The following is an 18,771-nucleotide window of genomic DNA, read 5'->3' as shown; positions in this document are numbered from 1 at the left end:
AAGACACTGATGAAAATTATAAATTATCTGGTTCAGAAGTAGATGAAAGGAGTATCCAAAGTTGTGATTCTTATAACACTGAGTAGTTAAAAGTCTGAAAAAAAATCCAGTAGATCAAAGTCTGAGAAAAGATATTCCTGTCCTGAGTCTGCTCAAAGTTCTAGTCGTAAATCTAGTGTTAAGTATAAAAAAAAGTCTGATACCCGACAAACTGTTAGTGATCATGAGTTAAATTTATCTTCGAAGAAAAAATGTTCAAGGTCCAGTAGTAATAAAAGTTTAGAAAAAAAGATGAGGCGAATTCATCTTCATTTTAAACAAGAACAACATCGTCGAAATTCGGCTATGATTAATAACATACAGAAGATGGAAGAAGAGCATCAAAGACTTGTTATGTGGCCTAAAAATTTCATTTGCCCATCGAGGGTTAATCTCAAGACTGTAAAACCACTAGAATTACCAAATATATCTGGGTTCACTAGACCTGGTATGTGAAAATTACTTTGATTAATATTAAGTATATATTTTTTTTTGTATATAACACATTGCATTTTTTTTTTCCAGACCCCGAAATTAATAAAAATGAAGATATCAATATGGAAATACTGCGAAATCGATTGCTTGACATTCGTCAGTGGTTAAAAGACCTATATTTAGTATATAAAGAGCACTGTGATTTAGCAGTGTCTGTAAACAAAACTTAGAATTTAGTTACTGAAGAATAATAAAATTATGACATGGAAATTAGCTGACGTCAATACTTTTGAATTTTTTTATAAACGATAAATTTTGATAAATTGCAGCTATAGTTTTTGAATTTTCTACATTTGCATTTTTTATTAAATTAAATTATTGAAAAATTTTTCTTGCGCCTTGAAATCCTGTTTTTTGGATCGAATTCTCAACAATACTGAGAAGAAAAATATTTTCGAACCGTACATTTTTACTACAAGAAATTATGCTATTAAATATTTTCAATCTACGATATTTTTGGTTCAAAAATTTGAATATTCCATTCATAATAATTTTTTTAATCCAAGAAACCCAAGTTTATTTCAAAATACCTTTTTCTTTTCATTGCAGTAGTGTAAATAAATTTTGATTTTCTTCTGTCAAAAAAAATGCAGACATTATTTTAAAATTTATATCCTCGATCAATTTATGCAACTATAAAGATTAATCGAAATAGCTGACTTAAACTTCTAATAATAATTATTTAATATTTATCACGGATTTGTGTCATGTAATTACTTTAAATATTACGTTGGTAAACATTAAATACTTAATGACTCACGCCTGTTGGAGACCTCAGAAATGTATAAAAATTTATTGATACGAATATTTATAAAAAATGTTACAAATTAAATCCTTAAGTTATCGTTTTCTTTACAATTATTTTTGAAAAAGTCAAGTAACACTGCATTTCTTACAATGCAGAATAAATTCGTTTCTTCACTAATACCCTTGATTCAAATACATCAGTGATAGTCTTTTCAGTTTTAAAATTTGGATCGAGTGTATTTATATGTTCTGAAATAAAAATATAAAAAATATATATAGGACGAAGATGAAAAATTTTTTATCACAGATATCATACAGAAAAGTAGAGTTAATATACTTACGCTTAAGCTTCTCGAATAACCTTGATTGGGTAAATTCTTCTTTATATTTTTTTTCCTGGTTATTATAGTCTAGGTCACATGAAAAGACAGCGAATAATATTTTGGTAATACTTTCCTTTAAATGGTCTTCGTCAATTGTTAATGTTTTCATTAGATTATCCTACGAAATTAATAGATTAGAATATTAGACATCGAGGGGGAAAAGTAAGACATTCCAACCCATGTCCGTAATTGTCTACTGAGCCGATTGGGACGTCTTACCTCCTTCTGGGGTGTATATCGCGTTACTAATTTTCCAAAAGGACTTACGCCTTTTTGGCTTTAGCCTTGTCCAAAAGTTCTCATAGAATCCACTCTGATGGGTAAAAAACCTCATGGAAATCAATAGACTTGTATTGGTTTCTATAGGATTTTTTACCCATTTGAGCGAATTCTATGGGAACTTTCGGATAGAGAAGGAGCTTCTTAAAGCTTTCAAAAGGATATGATTTTTAATTCATTGCTAATCGTTTGATAGACTTATTTTTAAGCCAAAAATTAAAAAAAAGTTATGAACCCGCTGACAGGGGTGTAGGAAAATATGATTCTAAGAATTCTTGTACCCTCATTTCTATTCATAAGTCGACCGGCGTATCTCACACTTCCCTTATTTTACAAGCTTGTGTGTGTTTACATGATTATTTTTATAGTCATAAGGGGGAAAAATCTTCAATAGAAATTTCAAAAATTTGTTTTAATTTTGAGCTTTAAAATAAGTCTCCAAAACGATTTGCAATAAAAAAACAAATTATACGCCCTTTTGGTTCTAAGAAGCTCCCTAAAGTCAGAAGGGCGCATGAAAATCTAAGTCCGTTTGGAATTAAGGTAAAGTACCCGATCAGGAAACTAGTACCTGATCACTCCATGTATTTGTATACCTATATTTAGTTACATTTAGTAAATATAGATATACAAATACATGATTGATCGGGCACTAGTTCCCTGGGTACTGGGTCTCTTACCTCAGTAACGCGATATCATTTTTCACCAGATCTGCCGCTGAAAATTTAAATTTTTGCCTCAGTGCTGGGAAGAACAGCGCATGCCGATTTTTATCATTAATTTTCTTATCATTTAAGCAACACAAAAAAATCTGTTGACTATTTGTTGAATTTGAGTTAACATTTGATTAAATGATAACGATAACAAATTATCCCCTTAAATTTAACAAAAGGAAGCATTTTTTTTTTTTTTTTTTTTGTTGCTTGAGAAAAGAAAAGAACGACTTTCTTCCCTCTAAATAAGACAGGAATTTAAACTTGCGGTGCAGGTATGGTGAAAAAATGATAATCAAGCTGGCAGCAATTAAATAATTCTTATGATTAAACCGTTTACTACTTACGAATGACATATTATCCCAACAAGTATTTTTCAATTCATTATCAAACTCTAAAAATTTTTGCCAAGTCTTGATCGGTAACGTATTTCTTAGTCTTGGATAAGTGGTATCGTAACACCAGTTTAGTTCTTTTATTATTGACTTGCCTTCTTCTTCTAGTTTATCAAACTCTGCTCTAAGCGCAACTAATAGCTCCGAATTATTTTTAACTTTTCCTATAATAATTAATTAATTAAATATGAACTCATGCAATTTATAAATTTATAACGATGCTTACAGTAGTGGACATATGACAATTCTAGTGTTTTTATTAACGAATCATCAGAATAATTTTTTTAAATATAAAAAAAAGGTTTATAAAAATTATTCAGATGCATCTTATATTTTTTTTTTTTTTTTACGGTACTCAATTACTTTTTTCATTTATAAGAAAAAAAAATGTTAATGTCTGCTACTTTAAGTATTATAATCGATATTTTTATAGAATATAAATATTTGTTTATTACCTAAATTAAGCATGTTTAATGTATTCCGAATTCGAATTAGATCGTTATATTCAGCTAAAAAACGAAAACAATATTAATTAACTTAATATTCATTTATAATAAAAAGTCTTAAAATAAAAGAGGTAGAATTCTACATCGACAATCCAAAATTTTTTTAAACTTTTAGAAAATTTTAAAATTTAGATAATACCTAATTTTAACTTCATATGCTCACATTTTAAAAATAAAAAAAAAACTTTTGAAACTTAGATTGACTATAAAAATAAATTCAAAATTAATTTTTTGGTTTCTGTAAAAACAGATCTCCGTAAAATAAAAATAGAATATGTTAAAAATTAAAAATAATTCAAAAAGTTTCGAGTTATTCGATGCAAAACCGATTCGCTCATTGTAGTAAAAATAAATTAATTTACACCCGTGTCTGCTCACGTTAATAAATGATCACGCGGTAAATTAAGAAATAAATGATAATTTTTTCATACCAAAAAAACGTTGAGAATGGCTTTTAATTTCAGTTCTCTCCCATTTACATTTCTTATCAGTATTCATCTGAGAATAAAAATGATCAACAATTGATTGTGTTGCCTCTTGAGCCAGATGCACCGTAACTTTTCCACATGTAGGCCAATAAAATGTATTGTTATGAAAATCAGTCCATTGTTCAGGAATTGCTTCCCACTTACATTCGCCGTCGACAACAAATTTTATGAACACATATATAGTCATTGTTTTATAAAAAAATTAATAGAAATGCTGATCAATCCAAATTTATATTTTATGGAGTTACTTTTATTCTACAACCGCTCACTTGGAAGACACACAGTCGAATAATTTTCATACTCGAAAAATAAGTAAAAGAATTCAGCTTAATCCCCGATGCTTAATCTCTAAATGTAAATAAAGTATTTACCGGAAACTAGGACTAACAATAGAAAACAGAAATTGTTATTCATTAGTTTGATATTTTAATTACATTGAAACTTTATTTTTTTTCTTAACTTACCGCTCTAAAATTTTAAAATTTTCAACAAAAAAAGGAAGTTAATGGTTTCAGTCCGATTTTTTAAATTCAAATTTTCATCAGATCTCGACGTTTTGAGGTCCAAGGGAACTATTTGGACTATTTTTAGGTGGATGTCCGTCTGCTTGCGTGTATGTGTGTGCGTGTATGTATGTATGAATGTGTGTGTGTGTGTAAAATTTTTTTTTCCGACGATATCTTTAAAATGAATTGAACGATTCAAATATACATGGCAGCAATCGAAAGGGCTCATCGAGACTTAAACTGAATGGATTTTAAAGTCGATCGGTCTAGTAGTTTACGAGTTATAGAAAAACTAAAAATTTGAAAAAAAATTTTTTAGGCTTTTGTTGCATAACTCATAAATTGCTTGGCCGATTTATTTCTAAGTATGATCAAATCTTAAACTCGACAAGCTCTTTCGATTGCCGCAAAACAGATACAGTCGACTACCCGCCATAAGCCTCTTCCCCTGAATGGGAGTTACTGATTCCAACAGCTTCTCCCACTTACCCACTTTTTTGAGTTTCGTACCAGGCATCCCGTTATAAGCCTCCGTTAAAATTCTCTAAATTATAAACTAACAATAGGAAAAAACATCCAAATAAATGATGATAGTTGTAATCATTAATTACACTTAAATCTTCTGTTACAATTATAAAGTTTTATTGGTCATTATGTTCATCAATAAAATTATTATTATTATCATAACTGTCGTCATTATAAATTTTTGCGTTACAATTATCATCAGTGTAAAAAGGTAAGTATTTATTTTAGCGCTATACGCACTACAGAAATTGAAATAGTAACGTATGTAACAAAACGTAAATATGACGTTTAAAATGATACAAAATAAAGCAGGTTTATAACGGGTAGTCGAGAGTAAAAATCAGTCCATTCGTTCCAGATATCGTCGGACAAAAGTTACTTTTTTTTAACGAAATATATATTTTGTCGGTCCAACCGTTTTTTGAGCTCGAAAATTTCGGAGTTGGCCAACAGGGTCTACCGTTTTTAATATTTTTTCTTTGTAATAAATATTTAGTTCTTGATAATTAAATTAAAGAAATAATTACAAGCAAATTTTTTTAAAAATTATTGTCTTTTTATTTTATTAATTGATAAATTATAGTCTTGTGTTATGAATAACAATAAATTTGATTTTCACGTCATTAAACATTTTCGATAAAATACTTTTTTGGCTAATAAATATATAAATAAAAATGGATTATTGATTTTCGATTGAAATGAAAATATTAAATTTGTTGCAGTTACCAAAGTTGGGCATAGTTAAAATAATATTAAAAAAACAGACAATAATAAAATATATAGTTTACGACGAATTTACAATTATGAGACGTATTAATTTTTATTCTTGTAATTACGCTTGAAAAACCAGCGCTTCATTAAAACATCAATCTTTGATTCTTTATCATGAGGAGCTAAGTGATCTACAACAGTAAAAAAAAAAATTAACAAATTTATGATAAAGTAATTTTGAATTTTAGTACAATAAATTAATTTAATTACTTTTAATCTTGTTAAGTATCCTTAAGTTCTTGAGTTTTTCTCTGCCGTAATAATCGATCTCTATACAAAGAAATTTACTGTCGGCGGTGAAAAAAGCAGTTAATATTTTATATAAGCTTTCCACTACATTGTTTTTATCGGTTAATGTGTCCAACAATATATTCTGTCAAATTAAAGTTAATATTAAATAATTATAAACAGTGATGATAATAAATACAATATACTTTACTCTAAAGTTTATTACTCACGCAATCTAGACTCGTTGGCTGATTACAGCGTTCCAGTAAAGAGTTCAAATATACAAGACCTGTAAGTGTTCTGATCGGCAACATAGTTTCAAGACCCTTTCTAATTCGTAATTCCGTTTTCAAACATTCCACTTGAAATTCCAACGTCGAATATTTAAAACTTTCATTTATTAGCGCTGAAAAAAAAACAAAATATTTGTACTTATGAGTATTCAAATTTTCAATGTATATATACATATATGGCGTCACTAATTCTAAAAGGACTTGTATGTTTATACGTTCTTTTGGCTTTATGAAGTCACTAACTGTAAACCCAGAAGGGCGTATAATTTTTTTCAATTCCTAATCATATTGTAGACTTATTCTAAAGCTGAAATTTTTTTTTAATTTTCAGCTATAAAATAAGTCTACGAAATGACTGGCATTAAAAAAAAATTAACGCCCGTTAGGTGTAGAGTTGACCAGAGTCAAAAGTCCTTTTGAATTATTGACGCGATTTCTTTTTGATCGGTGATAATTTCTAATGGTAAAAAAAAAAAAAATAACAGAGATATCCGATACCTTTCAATTTTATTTATTGGTAATATTTCACAAGCTTTTGCTTTGCATCTTCAGAGCTCAATACTATAAAGTTAAATTAATAAAAGCTATTTAAAAATTAAAAGATTGAAAGCAAAAGATTTTTACATTTCCTAAGAAAAATTTTACTTGTTCTAATAAATTTTTTGCATTATAAATTAAAAACGAAAATTTTCTTAGGCAGAAAAAAAATTTTATTAAGCCAAGAAAAACTTATTTGGGGCGAGAAAAAATTTCTTGGCACAAGAAATATTTTTAATTACAAATTGAAGACAAAAATTCCTGTTTTCGATTTATAATACAAAAAATTTTTTGGGGAAAGAAATCCTTCTTTTCTGCGTACTCACAATTTCTTGTTACGAGAGAAAATTTTTATTTGAATTACCATCTTTTAGAAATTTTAATCATTAATTTCATGTATTGATAGTTAGAGGAAACATTTCTAATTAATCGTATTAAATGAACTTTGTAATTGATTTTATCAAATTCTGTTAATTTAACTCTACATTATTAAGACCGGAAGGTCATGAAAATGCAAACAAAGATCTTGTAAACTATTACCAATAAATAAAATTGAAAGGGATCGGATCTGTTATTTTTTACCATTAAAAAAATATTGATATTTAAATTATAATTAATAAATTACCGTCAGTACGTTTGTATTCAAGGATTAACTTGAAATTACGAGACCGTGCTTCTTGCTCAGCTTCTTTAGCTGTTTCTATAAATAAAAGTTAATTTCAATAATAAATTATAAATAAGAGCATCCATTGTAAAATAATAAATTCGAATGTATCCATACCGAACCCCGTCCATTCTTTTGGTTTCGGGATAAAACCCAATGCACCATTATAACGTCTAGACCAAGTATACTTTATAAAGTCGATATTAATATACAAATTTGCATCGAAGATATAACCATCAATGAGGACGTTATTTTTTTCCATCCATTCTCTAGAAACCACATGCCAATATTTACGATCCGAATGAATTTCCACCACAAAAAAATTGCCCTTAAGTTCTTTACTAGTATTCTGCATTTTTACAAACTAACGAGAAATATCAAAAACTTTAATATATTTTTTATCTTGAACCAATAAATTACTTTATATTTCACAATCACTTTCTACTGTAGGATCGACTGGCAAATGTTTTCACCGTCAAGACACAGAATCGAATGAATCAAATTACTGTTCAAAATTTTCTTTATCAAAATTTAAGCAAAGTATTAGCCGTATATCTCAAGGTGTGCGCATGCATGTGTGCGTATGTGTGTGTAAGTACACTAAAATATATTAAGCCGGCTTTTCTTTTATAAATTATAATCCTGCAGGAATTATTTGGTCTACAATAACATTAAATATTACAATGAATTCATATATATAAATAGAATATATGTTTATTAGTTTATTATATTTAAACTTATAAAAATACTTAATTAGTCTTTATGACTACACAAATAATCAATTTTAATTATTTACCAATAAATATTGACGTCAAAGTACATTAATATTAGGGTGTGTCATTTCAAGGCTATATTTTTTTTTTACTGATGCTATACCAAAAAATCTGGTAGTATATAGAAAATTAAAAAATTATGCCCCTGGGCTAAAGGGTTTGAGTCCCATAGCGGCTTAACCCATCAAAAAATTCGATTTCCCATTTAAATAACACGGGAAATTTTTTTTTTTAACTTTGAGTATTTTTAACTCGTGAACAAATTAATAGATCCAATTGACTGATTCATTCTCTTGTAGGAAATTGAACGCTCTACAAAAAAGGTCTTATATCATTTTTCGATCAATCCATCTGTTCTAAAGTTATTGGAGCTCGAAGTCAAGTTATAATAAATTTCGAGATCTTTCTACTTTTCCGGCAAAACTATCAGACTTATCACAAAATATCATAAGATCTTTTTTGTAGACACTTTTATTTCCTACAAATTAGTATCAGTAAATTTTTTTTAAATTCCGCATTATTTTCTAGTTATTTTCATTTTAATTTTAAGCTCTTAAAAAAGTAGTGTTCTGATCGATTTCACGAGCTCGACATTGAAATGAAAATAACTAGAAAACAATACGGAGTTCGAAAAAACTTTACTGATAATAATTTGTAGATAATAAAATTATCAACAAAAAAGATTTTCCAACATTTCATGATAAGTCTGATAGTTTTGCCGGAAAAGTAAAAAGATCTCGAAATTTACTATAACTTGACTTCGAGCTCCAATAACTTGAGAACAGTTGGATTGATCGAAAAATGATAAGAAACCTTTTTTGTAGGGCGTTCAATTTTATACAAAAGTATGTATTAGTCACCTGTGTAAAAGAAATTCGTTCCAAAAAGATTTCAAAAAAGTTCTGCATATGGAACTTCTAAACATGAGACAGATTTGAACTTTTTTGGAACGTTAGTAATTTTAGTGGTAAAAAAAAAATTTTATGAGCGAATTGAGAGTCGAAAAAGGACGTTCGTGGAACGTTGTTGGAATTTTTTATGGACCTTTTTTTTGTTCTATAAAAAATTCAAAAGTGGTTATTTTTGAACTATTTTGGTATGTTTCTAGAACGTCTTCAGTCTACAAGAGATGCGAAAGTAGTGATTTTAGAATGTTTTGGAATGCTTTTTTAAGTCCATAAAAAAATCGAAAGTGGTGATTCTGGTACTTTTTGGAATGTCTATATAAAATTCCAAAAAAGTTCCAAGAACGTCCTTTTTCAACTCTAAATCCGCTCATAAAAACTTTTTTTTTTACCATCAAAATTACTAGCTAGTATGCCATTATTATTATTATTGATGTAGATTTTAAAATAAAAATTAAATATTTTGTGTCAAAGTAATCTCGAGTTTTAAGTAAAGAACTTATGCGTTTACACCATTAGTGGTCTGAATGTTCTGACTCACACGGTCCAAAATTTAACACCGTGCTTCGTGTAACTTTCACACCGGCAGTGTTGACAAATTTAACACCAAATTATTCACACCACACTGCGGACTCAAATTTTTTTACAGTATATTCAAAATTACAGTTTTTTTAAAAACTCGATATTTTTAGTTATATTCAATTACTGAATTACCAATTTCGAAAAACTATTTGTTATAATTTATTTTTATAAAAATATTTATGTTTATATTCTAATACTTTTGGTATTTTTTATTTTTTTATAGAACTAATTTTTGTCATTAAAATTAATTTTTAAAAATAATTATGTTTGTTTTCTATTTATAAACAGTCAAAAACAAAAGTGATACCACTTGCTATGATGACTGGTCATGGTCATGGGAAGGAGGACCAGCCTATTCTGCTCATGCAACTCCGTAATCGCACATGAAATTCTTCATGTATTTGATCTTCACCATCGCTTGCCTTTAGATCCCTAAATAAATCTCAAAAATTGGGTTTGGATAACTCCTAAATCGTGGAGTCAACTTGACAGTAAAATCGAGTGCGTCGCCAGACTTTATGCTAAAAGATTCTGGAGAAAAGTTCAATTCTACGGCAATGAAGTGGACGTACAAGTAAATAAGAGATAATTATTATGCTGGTTTTTAGAAATAATTGATACCTACTGACTAACTATCCATTTAATTTTAGTTTGACTGGAATGTCACGAGAAATGAAAACGTTGCTGATATTAATGCTCTACAAATTTCTTATCAAACCTGGCATACACTAACTAACGGAAGAGATCGAGCTTTGCCAACTTTAGATGCTCTTCGACCAAGTCAAATGTTTTTTATTAGTGCCGCCCAGGTAAAAAATCTATCTGTTAAAATTATTCCCTTAAATAGTTTGTTATTGTCCAATTATTTAATAACTAACGGCGTTGTTATTTTTAGACTTACTGTACTAACATGACTGCCGAGGCCTATATCCTTTCCGTCGAGCTTGATTATCACACTCCGTCTCCAGAGAGGTATTCTATTTCACACTACGTTAACAATTTGACATGTTCCATTAACTATTTTGTCTAGTTCATTTTATGAGATAAAAAAAAAATCTAATTTTTAAGTAGAAAATTCATTTCATAAAATAAGTATTTATATGGGGTGTGCGAATAATTCAAACGTATGAATTATTTGAAAATTTTTGAATAATTCGAAATTCCGAAATATTCGTAAATTCTCGGTCATTCGAAAATTTTCTTTGGAACGCTTTAAAATTGTAATAGTTTTTTAAATAATTCAACTTTTTGTCAGAGGTAAATAGAGCTTAGACTCGAATCTACGAAAAAAATATTTTTAGTAACTTTAAAAGCTACACGGAAAGAAAATTATGGGAACCATTCCTATAATATTATGGGAATAGTTCCCAAACTATTATAGGAACCATTCCTATAATGTTATGGGAATGGTTCCTATAATTTATAGGAATAGCTCCTAGATATTATGGATCATTCCCATAATCATAGGAACTTTTCCTATAATTATGGGAAACATTCCTATAGAACTGCTCCAATAATTTATGGTCGTAATTCCTATGATGGTATAGGAAAAAATTTCACAAATGTATGGGAACAGTTTCCATAATTTTCTTTCCGTGTAAACTCTCTGTTAAATAAAAGTTGAATATTTGAAAGCTGACCACAATTTTCTCGACTCGAATCGAGTAATTTGAAATGTTACATAGAATTCAAAAACGTTCGAATAATTCTAAACTTGGCAAATAACTTGAAAAGTTACGAATAATTCGAAAATTTTAATTATTCGACTCGATTCCATTCAAACCCGATTCGCATACCCCTAGTATTTATTTTTAATGGATCTTATTTAGACATCAAGTTATTTAATCGAAATTCATTTTTTCAAATTTTTTTTTTTTTGGAAATTGCTTGTTTGACTCACTTTTATTCTAAAATTGTATTGCAATTCACTCACGTAACATAACTTTAATGTAAATCACGAATTTTGATGAATTTTATTAAAAATATTATAAACATAATATTTTCAATTTTCGCGAATGGAATATAAGTTATTTAGCATCTCATATAAAAATAGGAAAGGCTAATTATTTCGTTTTGTCACAAACTCTATCTTATCTTTGAAAAAAAGTGTCTTTATATTCCCTTTTATCGCGAGAGTCTAGTCAAAGTAACAAAGGACTTTTCATTCATCTATTTGAAGATGAAAAAAAAGGGGAGATGCTATGTCACCTAAAGGTTATCTTCTACATAAATTCACTGCTACAAAATTTAAAAGATGGTTTTGAAGATTTTATCAAAATTTCATGCATAAAAATTTAAAATATAATCATTATTACATTTAAAAACTCATTTTTAAATATTTTTTTAACAATCTAATGATAGCTTTTTATTTCAAAAATTCAATATTAAGTTCTCTATTTCAATTAAAATTATGAAAAGCAAAAATAAAAAAAAACAAATTGAAAATTTTTTATCATAATTATGAAAATAATTATTTTTCATTTATATTGAATTATTATGATTATTTTCAGAGTTAACGTTGTTATGATGAACTCGCCAGCTTTTGCCGAAGCTTTTCGTTTTCCTCTTGGTTCACGGATGAATCCGCCTAACAAATGCAGCACATGGTGATAGAAATATTAACTAATCATGCATGATTGCTGCAGCAATTACTATTTTTAAAATTGATGGATCAATCACAAAAAAAAATTGGCTCAACATAAGATACTTTTAGACGATTTATGCTGACACTTGTAGATTTTAATCGATTTAATAATCAATGAATTAAAAAATTTATTGACTCGCCAATATCCAGAAAACACCAAACGGAGTATAAAAAAAAATTATAAGTCGCATAATAATCGTCGCGTACTTAATTAATACGTCATACGTTTTAAAAGGTAGTTAATTATTTCACTGTAAATATTATTCCCGTCTAAAAAAAACTCATTCCAAAAAGATTCCAAAAAAGTTCCGCATATGGAACTTCTAAACATGAGACAGATTAGAACTTCGAATGCAACTTTTTTGGAACGTTAGTAATTTTGATGGTAAAAAAAAAAGTTGTTATGAGCGAATTTAGAGTCAAAAAAGGACGTTCTTGAAACTTTTTTGGAATTTTTTATGGACGTTTTTTTTTGGTTCTATAAAAAATTCAAAAGTAGTGATTTTAGAACTACATATTTTGGCATGTTTCTGGAACGTCTTTATTCTACAAAAGATGCAAAAGAAGTGATTTTGGAAAGTTTTTGGAACGCCTTTTTTAGTCCATAAAAAGTCAAAAGTGGTGATTCTGCAACTTTTTTGGAATGTTTTTGGAACATTTACTTTAGTTCTATAATAGGTTGTAAAGTAACAATTTTTGAACCATTTTTGAATGTTTTTGGAACGTCTTTTTTACACGGGCAATTCGATCTATTAATTTGCTCACGAGTTAAAAATACTCAAAGTTGAAAAAAAATTTTCCCGTGTTATTTAAATGGGAAATCGAATTTTTTGATGAGCTAAGCCGCTATTGAACTTAAACCCTCTAGCCCAGCGGCATAATTTTTTATTTTCCATATACTACCAGATTTTCGGGTATAGCAGTAAAAAAAAAAATATAGCCTTAAAATGACCCAAGCTATTAAATATAAATTGTAAATGTACTGTATACTTTGGTGATGATTGCAATTCAACAATTATAATCTATAATATTACTGATATTTATTTTACAATTATTCATTCATATGTACAGTTAGCAGTTATATATAATTATATAAATATTGTCTAGTTGTATTCAATTAAAAACGGAGTCTTAAATTAGATTTTATATACATTATTAAATATATGTTGGTACCTAAAGTTAATGAAGAAATAAAAACGTTTTAAATATTTTAAAAAATAAGATCTTTAGTTAGTTATAATCTAAAACAAGCCGACCATTCAGTGACAGCTCGTGCGAGGTCAAATTTTTGGAAGAAGTTATTAAAAAATTCTGAAAAAAAAAACATTAATTAATTAAAAATTCAAAAAATTGGCGCGTAATTTAAATTTATTTTTGCAAGGAAGAGAAACTGTGGTAATTACCATTAATCAATTTTATTGTGTGTGAGTCTCTAAGTGCTAATGTACCATAACTTCCATCCCATGAACAAATTATTATGACATTACGTTCAAAGATTGCATTTAAAATCTTCCAGCTGCTGTCGCGTAGATTTTTGTCGTTAGTTAAAAGTTTAAATAACTTGACCTGTTAAGGGAAAAAATTATGAATAAATTTGAAGAATAATAAATAAAATGTCGCTGAATAGTATATTGTGTAACGAGAGATGAAATAAAAGGACTTCAGACCAGGGCAAAGTTGGCTGACATCACTCGCAGTCTGAAATCGTCTTTCATTCTGAGTTAGACACTAGATTTTTCATGATTACCTGCATGGTAGCTTAAAGTTTCAGTGTCAGCAGCCAGTCAGAAACAAGTTAATTTACTATCAACTATTAGCGAAGCATAAATTGTCATTTAGAACTTATAATTAAGCAGAAACCATAAATACTATTTATCATTCACTTTAATTTTTTATAAAATTCAATCACAGTCAGAACTGTCATTTACGTGAATAAAATTAATGGTCTGAATTTACTATTAAACAAATGACAAGTATCAGAGTTTAAATTACGAGAACCTGCAATCAGCGGGCAGAAACAATTTGTTTGTCCCCAAGGGACAAAACAAGTTTGTTTCTGCTCGTTGACTGATGGCATTCACAATTCACGCATTTGCTAAAATTCATTCGCGGCATTGGCCTGAAATTCATTTCTTTCCACTGACTGTAGACACAAACTTTAAGTTTCGATGCTGACATCATGAAAAAATTTAAACTTACCAATTCAGCAGACAGCTTTGGTTCTTTAGCTAATCGTTCCTCAAACTTTTTAAATTCCTCAATAGTCTGAATCGGCAAAAGATACTGAAGTTCTGTTCTGTATTTCTCTTCTACTTCTTTGTTATGGAGTAATATTTTTAGAGTGCAAAGATCATGACTGACTTTAACTTGGCCTGCAATAAATTTTTTAAAATTATAACAATTATGTCAACTAATATACTTTCTTAATAATGTACACTTATCCAAAAAATTAAAGGAACAAGAAAATTTTATAAATTTTTTAGTGATTTTTGGAAGGCTGTATTTTCGTAAAAAATGATCGTATCGGAAAAACAAAAAAAGCAAACTGAAGCTTGAAATCTCTAGTTTGAAGATTTTTCAGCAAAATAATTTTTTGAGCCACGGTTTTTGCGGAATCATAAGAAAAACGTCGAGACAAAATTTTTCCAAACTTTTTAGTTTTGTTTTTTAGGTCTACGGGGCTGGAATAATTTTTTTGAAAAAACCAATTCATGGCTCGTTTAGGAAATTTACTCAGCTAGAATTTGCTTTTTTTTTTGTTTCTCTGTACGACAGTTTGCTGCTGAGATATCAGCCTTCAAATGGAAACGGATCTTTTTGTCTTTGATTATCGATATCTCAGCAACTAATGGTCGTACAGTAATTTAAAGGACAGTTGAAGAAACTTGAATAAATTCCCTACAAGCTCCATTTTCGATTTAAAAAAAAACAATTTTTTTTTTTCCTTAACATCAATTTGAAAAACTCATAAAAAATGGCCATTTTCTGGGTTTTTAGTCAACTCATCGCTACTTTGCAAATATTGAAAAAAAAAATAATGTTGCCAGGTGATTTTACAGCTTAAAAAACCCCCAAAAACCCTGGAAATACTCAGATTGATCCATTGAACCGTTTGTCCGGTCCGATTGCTCAAAGTTTTGCAAAACAATTAAAGGAACAAGTTTTATTTCTTAAATTGTATAATCGTTATCAAAATGAAAAAATTAATTTTTTTCGGATTTTCTTTCATTTTTGCATTAGTTATTCAGTAAATGTAAGGTAAAGAGGAAAAAAAAAAATTTTTTCCAAAAACGAGATAAAACAAGAATTTTTTTACTTCTTTTTTTTTACGTTGTACTCGGGGTTTTTTTTTCGTTTTTGGAAAAAATTTTTTTTTTTCCTCTTCATCTACATTTACTGAATAACTAATGCAAAAATGAAAGAAAATCGAAAAAAATTAATTTTTTCATTTTGATAACGATTACACAATTTAAGGAACAAAACTTATTTGCAAAGTAGCGATGCGTTGACTAAAAACCCAGAAAATGGCCATTTTTTGTGGGTTTTTCAAATTGATGTTAAGCATAAAAATACATTTTTTTTTTTAAAACTCGAAAATGGAGCTCGTAGAGAATTTATTCAAGTTTCTCAAACTGTCCTGTAAATTACTACGCGACCATTAGTTGCTGAGATATCGATAATCAAAGACAAAAAGATCCTTTTTCATTTGAAGGCTGATATCTCAGCAGCAAACTGTCGTACAGAGAAACAAAAAAAAGCAAATTGTAGCTGATTAAATTTCCTAATTTGAGCCATGAATTGGTTTTTTCAAAAAAATTATTCCAGCCCCGTAGACCTAAAAAACAAAACTAAAAAATGTGGAAAAATTTTGTCTCGATTTTTTTCTTATGATTCCGCAAAATCCGTGGCTCAAAAAATTATTTTGCTGAAAAATCTTCAAACTAGAGATTTCAAGCTTCAATTTGTTTTTTTTTGTTTTTCCAATACGATCATTTTTCACGAACATACAGCCTTCCAAAAATCACTAAAGAATTTATAAAATTTTCTTGTTCCTTTAATTTTTTGGATAAGTGTATGTAAAAATAGTTATTAATTATGATTACCAGTAAGATTTTTCATAAGATTGAGGTGATAAACATTCTCCCGAGCTTCTACCTCTGTATCTAAAAATAATAAATAAATATTATTAAAAATTTAAAAAAACTATGAGCAATTAGATACTACAGGAAAATAAATATAAACTTTTACTTACTAAATCCAAACATATCTTTACTCAGAATAGCGACTTGTTCCCATAATTTATCAAGTGTCGCCGGCAATGGTTGACGAGGAAGACAAGCGTTTTTCATCCACCAGCAAAAACCAGTAAGGTGTCCATTGTTTTTTATCAACCATGAAACAGGAATCGCTTCCCATCGGTCATCATCACCAATTTTTAATTTTACAGCAAACCACTCTTGCATTTTTTTATAAAACGAGTTCCAAAAAAAAAAACTACTTCTCTAATTTTTTAACTGCGACGCCACTCACGAGCTGTACGATACACTGAGTAAATGGATTTTAGAAAAACAAAATCAGAAAACCCAACGAAAGTATAGCAGCTTCTGTGCGAAGTGTTTCAAGTTGACTTGAGAATGAACAGTGAACCAACTCGATGGTCATCACGTTCTCAGTTATCGAGATAAATATAATGAGCAATAGTTAGTCCATCTTTTAAGCTTTAGCAGGCCCTTAAAGTAAATTACACAAGATAAAAAATGTAATGAGTTTTACGATTGCAATTTTAATCAACAGAGAAATGTAATTGTGTTTTAATGACTTGTGTATATGACGAAGTAGGATTAATAACCGTGGCGCCTAGATAATAATAGTTGATCTTTTTCGTCGAGCTACTTCCTAAATAGCAAGGAGACAACTTTAAGATGTCTAAAGATTTCTTTTAAAAGGACAAGATAATTTTTTTTTTTGTCTTAAAGCCATTTTTTTATATAAATAAGACATACAGATGTCGGCCCTAGGAGTTATAGGAAATTTTCCGTCTTGAAAAAGTCGTTTCAATTAAAAAATCGTTTAGATGAATTATTTGACAATTATTTGTAATTTATTTTTTGACGTCGTTTTTTAAGCAGATATTTTTTCGCTAATATAAATTTCTGATCACTTAGTCACCATGTTGGTGGCTTACACAAAAAAAAGTTGAGTTAAAAAAATATTTTGGAAATAAACAAACGTTTTTGGGAATCAAGTCAAAATTTTCTTGATCTGGGTCAGAGGAGATTTCTGCTTCATTCGAGAAAATTGAGGTTTTCAAAAAAATTTTATTGAACCAAGAATATTTACTTTCAGTTGAGTTTTTTTAACTTCCCGCTAAGAAAATTGCAAATTTTCAAAAAAGGGAAGTTATTGGTTTCGGTCCGATTTTCGAAAATCGAGTTTTCATCAGATGTCAACGTTTTGAGGTCCTAAGAAACTATTCTGACTATTCCCGGGTGGACGTCCGTCCGTCCGTCCGTGTGTGTGTGTGAACTTTTTTTGTCCGACGATATCTTTGGAATGGATGAACCGATTTGAACGTACTTGGTGGGGATCGAAAGGGCTCACCAAAACTTAGTCTTGATTAGATTTTGGGGTAAATCGGTCATGTAGTTTACAAGTTATACAAAGAATAAGAATTAAAAATTTTTTTTTATTTTAGTTTTTTATTGATTTCTCAGAAACGACTTATACGATCAACTTCAAAATCCAATCAGCTCTAGAACTCAATAAAACACGTCGATTGCCGCCTCAATCATCAAAATCAAATAATTCGTTCGAGATTTATCGCGGGAGAAAGAAATGGTAAAAAACAGTTTTTTGCGAATATCTTCGAAACAACTGAACCAAACAATTTCAAAATTTTATCAGCTCTAGAACTCAATAAAATACGCCGATTGCCGCCGCAACCATCAAAATCGGTCAATTCATTCCTGAGATATCGTGGGAGAAAGAAATGCTAAAATCGGTTTTTTTTTTAAACTACGGCACACTAAAGTATTTTCGAGCTCGAAGAGCTCAAAAATGTATCCACAACAATGTTTTCGAGCTCGAGGAGCTCGAAAACAGCGGGAAGTTTTGGGGCTGGCCCGCAGGGTCAACCGATAGACAGATTTTTTTCTGTGCCTTGATAAGTCAAAAAACAGCTTTAAAACTGCTATCTTATTCTACACTTATCCAAAAAATTAAAGGAACAAGAAAATTTTATAAATTTTTTTAGTTATTTTTGGAAGGCTGTATTTTCGTAAAAAATGATCGCAAAGAA

At 29.0% G+C, this 18,771-nt stretch overlaps 4 protein-coding genes and 1 long non-coding RNA gene across 6 annotated transcripts; 2 read left to right on the top strand and 3 right to left on the bottom strand.

Annotated features, from left to right (window-relative positions):
• The first annotated feature begins 16 nt into the window (after positions 1–16).
• On the top strand, positions 17–1,515 carry LOC130663766 (uncharacterized). Its single transcript, XM_057463206.1, has 2 exons — positions 17–487; positions 565–1,515. Exons 1-2 carry the CDS (start codon positions 292–294, stop codon positions 702–704), a joined length of 336 nt encoding a protein of 111 aa, XP_057319189.1. The 5' UTR covers positions 17–291; the 3' UTR covers positions 705–1,515.
• Positions 1,276–4,413, bottom strand: LOC130663764 (uncharacterized). Of its 2 annotated transcripts, XM_057463203.1 has the most exons (5): positions 3,989–4,400; positions 3,507–3,560; positions 3,004–3,215; positions 1,623–1,782; positions 1,276–1,530 (listed from the first exon to the last, which is right to left on the bottom strand). In XM_057463203.1, exons 1-5 carry the CDS (start codon positions 4,230–4,232, stop codon positions 1,427–1,429), a joined length of 774 nt encoding a protein of 257 aa, XP_057319186.1. In that variant the 5' UTR covers positions 4,233–4,400; the 3' UTR covers positions 1,276–1,426. The 2 variants fall into 2 exon arrangements, with proteins under 2 accessions (XP_057319186.1, XP_057319187.1); XM_057463204.1 differs by lacking the exon at positions 3,507–3,560 and having other exon boundaries at positions 3,989–4,413.
• Positions 4,414–5,639: 1,226 nt separating this feature from the next.
• Positions 5,640–8,090, bottom strand: LOC130663765 (uncharacterized). The gene is made up of 5 exons (XM_057463205.1): positions 7,687–8,090; positions 7,531–7,605; positions 6,306–6,481; positions 6,058–6,220; positions 5,640–5,978 (listed from the first exon to the last, which is right to left on the bottom strand). Exons 1-5 carry the CDS (start codon positions 7,922–7,924, stop codon positions 5,890–5,892), a joined length of 741 nt encoding a protein of 246 aa, XP_057319188.1. The 5' UTR covers positions 7,925–8,090; the 3' UTR covers positions 5,640–5,889.
• Positions 8,091–10,187: 2,097 nt separating this feature from the next.
• On the top strand, positions 10,188–12,869 carry LOC130663257 (uncharacterized). The gene is made up of 4 exons (XR_008989164.1): positions 10,188–10,403; positions 10,480–10,638; positions 10,725–10,801; positions 12,340–12,869. It is a non-coding gene; the product is annotated as an uncharacterized LOC130663257 (long non-coding RNA).
• Positions 12,870–13,552: 683 nt separating this feature from the next.
• On the bottom strand, positions 13,553–16,936 carry LOC130664166 (uncharacterized). The gene is made up of 5 exons (XM_057463975.1): positions 16,726–16,936; positions 16,577–16,636; positions 14,673–14,845; positions 13,877–14,039; positions 13,553–13,784 (listed from the first exon to the last, which is right to left on the bottom strand). Exons 1-5 carry the CDS (start codon positions 16,934–16,936, stop codon positions 13,708–13,710), a joined length of 684 nt encoding a protein of 227 aa, XP_057319958.1. The 3' UTR covers positions 13,553–13,707.
• Between the last annotated feature and the right edge of the window lie 1,835 nt (positions 16,937–18,771).

The sequence above is a fragment of the Microplitis mediator genome, chromosome 2 (genome assembly GCF_029852145.1).
Source record: "Microplitis mediator isolate UGA2020A chromosome 2, iyMicMedi2.1, whole genome shotgun sequence".
Classification (NCBI taxonomy): domain Eukaryota; kingdom Metazoa; phylum Arthropoda; class Insecta; order Hymenoptera; family Braconidae; genus Microplitis; species Microplitis mediator.
Note: the sequence above shows the minus strand (reverse complement) of the source record. Positions and strands in the feature narration are given on the sequence as shown.

Bases quoted from the DNA above. Each gene is read 5' to 3' on its own strand.
- LOC130663764 (XM_057463203.1), bottom strand. From the start codon at position 4,232: ATGACTATATATGTGTTCATAAAATTTGTTGTCGACGGCGAATGTAAG. The intron at 3,216-3,506 runs GTAATAAACAAA...TAATTATTATAG, and splicing joins ATTAAACATGCTTAATTTAG to GAAAAGTTAAAAATAATTCG. The intron at 1,783-3,003 runs GTAAGTAGTAAA...TTAATTTCGTAG, and splicing joins GTTGGGATAATATGTCATTC to GATAATCTAATGAAAACATT.
- LOC130663766 (XM_057463206.1), top strand. From the start codon at position 292: ATGAGGCGAATTCATCTTCATTTTAAACAAGAACAACATCGTCGAAAT. The intron at 488-564 runs GTATGTGAAAAT...TTTTTTTTCCAG, and splicing joins ATCTGGGTTCACTAGACCTG to ACCCCGAAATTAATAAAAAT.
- LOC130663765 (XM_057463205.1), bottom strand. From the start codon at position 7,924: ATGCAGAATACTAGTAAAGAACTTAAGGGCAATTTTTTTGTGGTGGAA. The intron at 6,482-7,530 runs GTAATTTATTAA...TTTTTTTTTCAG, and splicing joins TGAATACAAACGTACTGACG to CGCTAATAAATGAAAGTTTT. The intron at 5,979-6,057 runs GTAATTAAATTA...TTACTGTTGTAG, and splicing joins GATACTTAACAAGATTAAAA to ATCACTTAGCTCCTCATGAT.
- LOC130664166 (XM_057463975.1), bottom strand. From the start codon at position 16,936: ATGCAAGAGTGGTTTGCTGTAAAATTAAAAATTGGTGATGATGACCGA. The intron at 14,846-16,576 runs GTAATCATAATT...AATTTATTGCAG, and splicing joins TCTTATGAAAAATCTTACTG to GCCAAGTTAAAGTCAGTCAT. The intron at 14,040-14,672 runs GTAAGTTTAAAT...TTCCCTTAACAG, and splicing joins CAAAGCTGTCTGCTGAATTG to GTCAAGTTATTTAAACTTTT.